The 7,962-nt window shown below is 35.2% G+C and overlaps 2 protein-coding genes across 2 annotated transcripts; one reads left to right on the top strand and one right to left on the bottom strand.

Annotated features, from left to right (window-relative positions):
* LOC104768986 (flavin-containing monooxygenase FMO GS-OX-like 9) lies at positions 608-4,080 on the top strand. The gene is made up of 7 exons (XM_010493095.2): positions 608-1,326; positions 1,473-1,543; positions 1,633-1,791; positions 2,337-2,419; positions 3,176-3,311; positions 3,416-3,589; positions 3,712-4,080. Exons 1-7 carry the CDS (start codon positions 618-620, stop codon positions 3,892-3,894), a joined length of 1,515 nt encoding a protein of 504 aa, XP_010491397.1. The 5' UTR covers positions 608-617; the 3' UTR covers positions 3,895-4,080.
* Positions 4,389-6,931, bottom strand: LOC104768985. Its single transcript, XM_019242274.1, has 4 exons — positions 6,849-6,931; positions 6,309-6,588; positions 5,666-6,218; positions 4,389-5,571 (listed from the first exon to the last, which is right to left on the bottom strand). Exons 2-4 carry the CDS (start codon positions 6,558-6,560, stop codon positions 4,535-4,537), a joined length of 1,842 nt encoding a protein of 613 aa, XP_019097819.1. The 5' UTR covers positions 6,561-6,588; positions 6,849-6,931; the 3' UTR covers positions 4,389-4,534.

The following is a 7,962-nucleotide window of genomic DNA, read 5'->3' as shown; positions in this document are numbered from 1 at the left end:
TTTTCTTATTTTAATATCTCTTCTTTTTTTTTTTTTTTTTTTAACAAACATTTTAATATCTCTTCTTAGATTTGATATTTCTAGTCGGCACGTAATTCACACTACTTATTTTTTTTTATCTCCGACGTTAAGTTTCTCACATTTACAAATGCAGAACCAAAACTATGTACTAGTATTCTATCTAATTTCTTTTTTGAAGTAATATCAAATTATTAATTAAATTCATTCGGAAAGCAGTTTTTTTTTTTGTAAACGTTGAACACATGTAGCTTCCTACGATATAGCCATTATAGTTACCATTTTTAGCATACAACAAAGTAATCAAATACCCAAGCAATGATATAGAATATTAAAATTGTTTCCTAAGGAAAATGATGATTTTTAAAATTAATTATGAATCTCTTTTGCTGAAAAACAAAAAAAAAAGAACGAAAAAAGTTTTGAAACGTTAGCTTCCACGTAGTAACGTAGAGATATAAATTTGACCTACAAATCTTTTTCATAACGGTGGATCGGTCAGAGTTTTCGATTTTATAAGTATATATTTACATAAAAGATTATGAGTGTAATAATTATAAAACCAACAAAAAGTAAATAAATAAAGAGAAATATGAAACATGACATATCGAGTAGTAGTAGTGAGAAAGTCTTACATTTCAACTATAAAAACAACATCGGGTGAGAGACCACACAAAGAAACCAAATCAAGAAGCCATTTCAAATTTATCTTTCTTCAAACTAATAAGAATATGGTTTCGGTGACATCAGAAGCATCAAGAAGCCGATCAAAGAAGGTATGTGTGATCGGAGCTGGACCGGCGGGGCTAGTCTCCGCAAGGGAGCTAAGAAAAGAAGGGCACAAAGTGGTGGTATTGGAGCAAAACGGCGACGTAGGAGGGCAATGGTTGTATCAACCAAACGTAGAAGAAGAAGATCCATTAGGAAGAAGTAGTGGTTCCATTAATGGTGAACTTAAGGTCCATAGCAGCATTTACTCTTCCTTGAGGCTAACCTCACCGAGAGAGATAATGGGTTATTCGGATTTTCCATTTTTGGCGAAGAAAGGGAGAGACATGAGGAGGTTTCCAGGGCATAAGGAGCTTTGGTTGTATCTTAAGGACTTTTGTGAAGCTTTTGGGTTAAGAGAGATGATTAGGTTTAATGTTAAGGTTGAATTTGTAAGGGAAGAAGAAGAAGAAGATGATGTAAGGAGGTGGATTGTGAGAAGCAAAGAGAAGTTAAATGGTAAGGTTTTGGAAGAGATCTTTGATGCTGTTGTTGTCGCTACTGGTCATTACTCCCACCCTAGATTGCCCAATATTAAAGGTATGTTATCTATTGAATTCAATAGTTACTAGTTGATCACATTTGTTGTTTATTTACCTATTTTTGATCCCTCTATTTTTCATTTGCTATTTATGTATATATGTATGGTTACTGATTTGTCTTTCATGATTATTTGGTGGCTATAGGAATGGATTTTTGGAAAAGGAAGCAAATCCATAGCCATGTTTACAGGGTGCCTGATCCATTTCGTAATGAGGTGATTGAATATCTCTACATCCTCTTAAATTTGGTGATGATTATGATGGTTATGACTTATAAGGATAGTGATGGTCATGATGGTGATAGGTGGTGGTGGTGGTTGGGAACTCAATGAGTGGACAAGACATATCAATGGAGCTTGTGGAAGTGGCAAAGGAAGTTCATTTAAGTTCCAAGACACTTGATATATCGTCTGGCCTTTCCAAAGTCATTTCCAAACACCCAAACCTTCTTATTCACCCACAGGTTCTGTTCACTAGTATATACTCCCTCCATTTCATAATATAAGATGTTTAGAGAAATATTTTTATTTCATAATATAGAGATGTTTCCAACTTTCTATGCAACTTTTAGATTAAATTTATATTTTATATTATGTAGACTTGTTTATGATTGGTTAAACTTTTTAAAAATAACTATTTCTTAATATGCGTGTTTTCACTAAAACATCTTATATATTGAAACGGAGGGAGTATTATAATAAGTTATCTTATGCAGAGCCGGCCCAAAGGCCAAGCCCATGAAGCATGAGCTTGTGGCCTTATTTTCTGCTGTGTATTTTATATATAACTTTTGGCTTTATTTTCCAAAAAATGTGTTTAGTCTAGTGGCATTTGTCTTTATTAGTGGGAATGAGTTCATGGGTTCGATTCTGACTAATAGCAAAACAGCCTTTTTATTTTAATTTGATTGTGGCCTTTATTAACTTAGAGACGGCTCTGATCTTATGTCATGTTTTTTCATGTAAGAATTTGGATTTTAAAATTTATTTCTTTGATTTCGTTTCGCAGATTGAATCTTTAGAGAATGATGGGAGAGTCATTTTTGTGGATGGATCTTGGGTCGTCGCTGATACAATTTTATATTGCACCGGGTAAGATAGAATGGATAAACAAAAGATCTTTAATTTGATTGATTTGGTTAGCGTTAAAAAAAAAACAATTGTTCTTGAAAGCTGAAGAATAGACTAATTGCTACCTTTTGTTTCCGTTAGAGAAGACAAATAGATAATGATGATCAAGGTTCATTTGATAGTGTGATCTAACCGTAACTAAGTTAAATTAATTAATTGTTGTGTGGCTATGTGGGGTATTGTGGTCTTCATCGACATCGTACACTACACATTGCTTCATGAAATAAATAAAAGAAAATTAATTTCAATTTTTTTTTTTTTTACTATATCAATCATTCCAATTTTAATCAGTAAGATAAAAGCAGGAAATTAAATTAAAAATAATAATGGTTGATCATTGGGATCTGCATGATTTTGCGTAACTTAGATATTAGTCCTACTCCAGTTTCGTCACACAAACAAAAAAGATATTTGTCCTACCTACTCCTACTACAAACTCATTTATCTAAATATCAACTTTCTTGTTATTAAATATCAAAACATATATAATACATATTCTTAACTAAATGCGGGACTCATAAAGCCAGATTGAGTGGGATACAAATTTTTTTCTACATTGGTCTTCTCAATTCACATTACCCCTAGTTCTTGGGGACATCATAGACAAAATATAACCAAATTTTTGTCATTTGTTTTGAGTTTCTCAAAATATATAGTAATATGTATTGCTTACTTTGAGAATAATAATAATGTTTTTGGGGGACCAAAAACACACAGGTACTCGTACAAGTTTCCATTTCTTGAGAGTAAAGGAAGAATAGAAGTTGATGATGATAGAGTTGGTCCACTCTTCGAACATACTTTCCCTCCTTGTCTCTCCCCTTATCTCTCCTTTGTCGGTATCCCAAGAAAGGTCTCTCATCTTTCATATTTTGGTTTTTAGGGACTATACAAATTATTAACATCACTCTTTAAGATAAAAAAAATATAATTGGTGGTAATTTTTTGTTGTTGCAGTTAATAGGATTCCCATTCTTTGAAGCACAAGCAAAATGGATAGCTCAAGTTTTGTCCGGGAAGTCATCTCTTCCTTCTTCTGACCAAATGTTACAATCCGTGGCAGAGTTTTACCGGTCAAGAGATCTCGCTGGAGTCCCTAAACACAACACTCACGACATTGCTGATTTCACGGTAAGTTATAAGTTATATAACTAACACTCTACAAACAGAATTTAATATTTTCTTATACTCTTGATTTCATGTCCTAGCTAAAAACAGTTTTGTGTTATATGTTTTGAATCTTTTTGCTATAGTATTGCGATAAATACGCGGACTATGTTGGGTTTCCGCATTTGGAAGAATGGAGAAAGCTGCTATGTTTGTCTGCTCTCAATAATTCACAGGAGAATCTTGAGACTTATCGTGATTCTTGGGATGATCATGAACTCTTACAAGAAGCTCTTCAAAGCTCTCATTTTACAAACCTCAATTCTTGAAATACTACTCATTTGTCGTTATGTTTAGAAAGAAAAGAGTTTATATCCATACATTTTATACATTTGTTTGTCAGCTGTTGTTGTTTCTTTTTTTTATCTAGTTTGGTCTGCCTATGTTTCTGGTTGATATTTTTATATCCATGCATTTATACATTTGTTTCATTCAATATAGTCTAGTATTCACAACCATTGTTAATGTAGGTTTATATTAATAAAACGTATCAATTTGGTTATAAACATTTACCTCAAAAATCAGAAACCATATGATTTGAGGAAAAACCAAAGCTTTAACTTAATGTATGAACTAAGAATCAAGGTAATGTAAAAGACTGGTTATGATGGTTCATCTAACTAGCTTTGAACTTTGTTCTGTACCATCTCTAGTCTAAAACACAGTCATTGGCATTAGATGAACTGATATTCCAGAAGTTTAGTTTCTCCTATTTAGTCTTCATCTCTAGAACAAGACTTGTTACAAAAAAAAGCATCATCAGTAATAGTAAGACTCTTAATTCTCCAAAAGAAAAACATGAAGCCAAACTATGGCAAGGATTGTAATTACTTCTTTAGTTTGGCTATACTACTTGGTTGATGATCATGTGAGTAAAATCAGCAGCAGGAATTCTAGAGCTCCGTTTGGCTATACTACTTGGTTGATGATCATGTGAGTAAAATCAGCAGCAGGAATTCTAGAGCTCCGTCTTCGCTTTTTTAAGGCTCCCCAATAAACACCTGTTTTTTCTTCTCCCCAAAAAGTGAAAGCATCTATTGGTTTAGGAGTAGAGCTTTTGCGCTTGTTCTTGAGGAACACGCAATTCCACTTTAGTTCAGATGCTTTAATTAGCTTTCCAAGTACCTGCAGATCCTCATTGGCTTCACATTCTGAAAATGTGCCTATACTCACGTTATCATCATGCAGGTCATCTTTGCATTTCCGCTTTCCCTGCCTGGCCTTGCTTCTCCTCTGCTTCCCAAGGACTATGCTAGAGACTGCTGCTCCTTTGTTGTCTGTCTCGTGCTCCTCTAGCTTCTTCTCTTTTTGCATCTTTGCAACCGAAGAAGAAATATCGGCGAACCAAAGAAGATTTTTGCTTAGGGAAGTAATATAATCAGTGGCGGACTTTCTAGACATATGTACTATAGCCTCAGCTGCAGACACTTCTTGATAATTTCCTTCTTTAACAAGAGATATCTTTCTGCTCTTCTTCCGTTTCATTCTTCCACTCTTTTTCGCAACTACTCTTTGACCCTTACTGGACTTCATTTGTGGTTTACAACGCCTTTTGTTTCCTAGATTGGTCCCCTTCTCTGCACATTTTGCCTCAGACAAAGAACTTGAACTCCCTTTCTCCATACTCGTTTGATTGCTTTGAGATTCTGAGCTGACCTGAGCACTCAAGTGCGGGTCATGCTTTGAGCCTTTGAAAGTTTTGTTGGTTGGACAAAGTTCTACCTTCTTCCTTGACCTTGAGCCTCTCATGAATGACTTAAATCGCTTGTCCAAAAGTAAAGTGTTAGTTGAACATGGTAGAGCTTGAACATTCACTCGCGGCTGATTTGAACTGTGTTTTCCACGAACCGTAACAGAAGAAGACTCTTGAGGTTTCTCGGTTTCAAACTTCTTTGTTTCTTCATCTTCGGATGAAAGGGGAGACATATTCAAGTCAAACCCGTACTCTGCTCCAAAGAAATATCATATCAATTAACCTTCCATATCAAGTAAGTGTGAGGCAAAAAACCAATATGTAAACATATAGTTCCATTTTCTTACCTTCTCGACATTTAACAGATCCTTGCGCTTCATTCATCCCGTTGAAACCTTTTAATGAACTTTCTCCTTCATTCTTTCTATCAGACTCTTCTCTAATCCCATCTGATGTAACTGGACTCAAGAACTGACTGAACACATTATCTGAATGTTCCTCGATCTTGGCAGGTTCATTCAAATCAAGTTGTAGCTTACTCAACTGCTTACCCGAATCCAAAGACATCATTCTCAGAGATTGCTCTTTCAAAAAGTTTGGAGCTTCATGGACTCCTCCATGCATATCATTATACTCAAAAACCGGTAGTTCCAGATCCAAGACCTTCTTCTCAGACTTCTCAACCTTGTTATCTACAAGAAGCTCAGCTTCCATTTGGTAAGGAATGTTTTCTTCATGAGGCAAATACCTAGTTTGATAAGCAGAGATGCTCGAACTCATCCAGTGTGTTCTAGGGATAGGGAAACCAGAATTTAAGTACACGGCGTTTTGATGTCGAGTTCCTTCCATTTCCATCATCAATTCCTTCTGCCTTCGGTACAGACGATGAAGCTCATAGATCTATAATGGAAAAAAAAGTATCAAACTCTTTAACTTGGAGGAAACAAGAAACACCCCAAGATAACGCATTAAAAAAAAAAAAAAACACACCTGACTTCCAAAGACAGATTCATGTACAAGCATGGTGTGTCTCAACGCTCCTTTCACTTGGCTATGATAAAGATCACGATACAACAAAGAGAATGTATCATCAACATTCAGGTTCACGCCGTAACTATTATTGGTTAAGACCGAATCAGTGTCCTGTACAGGACACAAACTCCAGCCAGTTCTTGCATTCGTAATGTCACGGTTAGAGAAATTGCACCCCGGGAAAAAGCTGTTCTGCTGCATTTTATTCATTCACTTCACACAGTCTTGAGCAAGATCGCTGTACCAAGAAAGAAAAAAAGAAACAATTTTATCAACTTGCATGAACCAATAATTTTCATAAGGAATCATCAAATCTACTTTTTTATTCTTTATCCATAGTTGCAAATGTGGAAGGTGAGGTTGTAAATAAAAGATCTCAAAGACTATTTTTTGGGCAGAAACATCATCACAAGTGGTTGAAGGTGAAGTCAAAGAAAAACAAAGCTTTTCTAAAGCAGTAAGGAACGAATAAAAACAAGCCAACAGTTAACGACCTACCTAAGTAAGAAGGAAGCAAAAGATGAAACTTTTGAGTTAGATTCCTAGCTAAGTGAACATAGTAATGAAAGGAAATCTGCAGAAGAAAAAAACCCAGAAACCATATAATCAGTAAAGTGACAAGACACAACAAGAAGAGAGAAAGGATCTACCTTTAGAAAAAAAAAAACAAGAACTCTGAGATTTTCAGCTCAAAGTTTCTTTCTTTAGTTGAGGAAGATGCTGAGAAAACAGAGAGAAGAAAGAAAGAAAGAAAAAAAAGCTTCTCTTTTTTATTTTCCCGAAGATGTTGAGAAAACAGAGAGAAGAAAGAAAAAAGCTTGTCTTTTTATTTTCTCGGGAAAATGCAAAAAAGGAGAAAGTGGGATACACCCCCAAAAGAACAGGGGATCTCTCTATATTTATCTTTTAATCTTTAATGTTACAAGTGCGTCCGAGATCTGCTGGGCCATTATTATCTTTGGATTGCAGGGACTTTGTAGAATTTTCTCAGGAAACAAACAGAAGAAGCGAAACATGGGACTTGGAAAGAGAGAGACTTGTGTTGTGCTGTGCTGTGCTGTGCTGTGAGTAAAGAAGAAGAACAAAAAAGATATTAATTTTTTCGTCTTTCTCTCTCTCTCTCATTCTTTCTTCTTCCTCTTTGTCTTTTTCTTACATTTAATGTCTCTCTCTCTGCTCACTATCCCCCAAGTCCTGAGAAAAATTATTCTCTTTTTAGTACTTCATTTTGTACATTGAATAAGGTGGAAAAAACTACTATTACACAGATCCAGCAAACCAATCCTAATTTGTTGGAAGATTAAAATCAGATCTTTTTAAGACAAACCATCTGGTCGAACCGGTTTGAATAGCGATTAAGAAAGAAGGCATATGTTCTTGTTAAAGACGAAGACACGCTACCATCTCTCGACAAGACAATCCGGAGGATGTTTTTTGAAAAAAAATCGTCTGAACAGCGACATTATTTCAGGAACCAAACAGACGGATTCAGTAGACCATATCACCTTCTTCGCCGATTCAAATCACAGAACCCTAAGAATCAATCGCATAGACTTCTTCTGTTGTTGACTTGTTTAAACCGCATCTAAAAGAGACACGCGACTATTTTAGT

Source organism: Camelina sativa, chromosome 20 (genome assembly GCF_000633955.1).
Source record: "Camelina sativa cultivar DH55 chromosome 20, Cs, whole genome shotgun sequence".
NCBI lineage: Eukaryota > Viridiplantae > Streptophyta > Magnoliopsida > Brassicales > Brassicaceae > Camelina > Camelina sativa.
The sequence above is the reverse complement of the archived record's forward strand: the minus strand, read 5'-3'. Positions and strand labels throughout refer to the sequence as shown.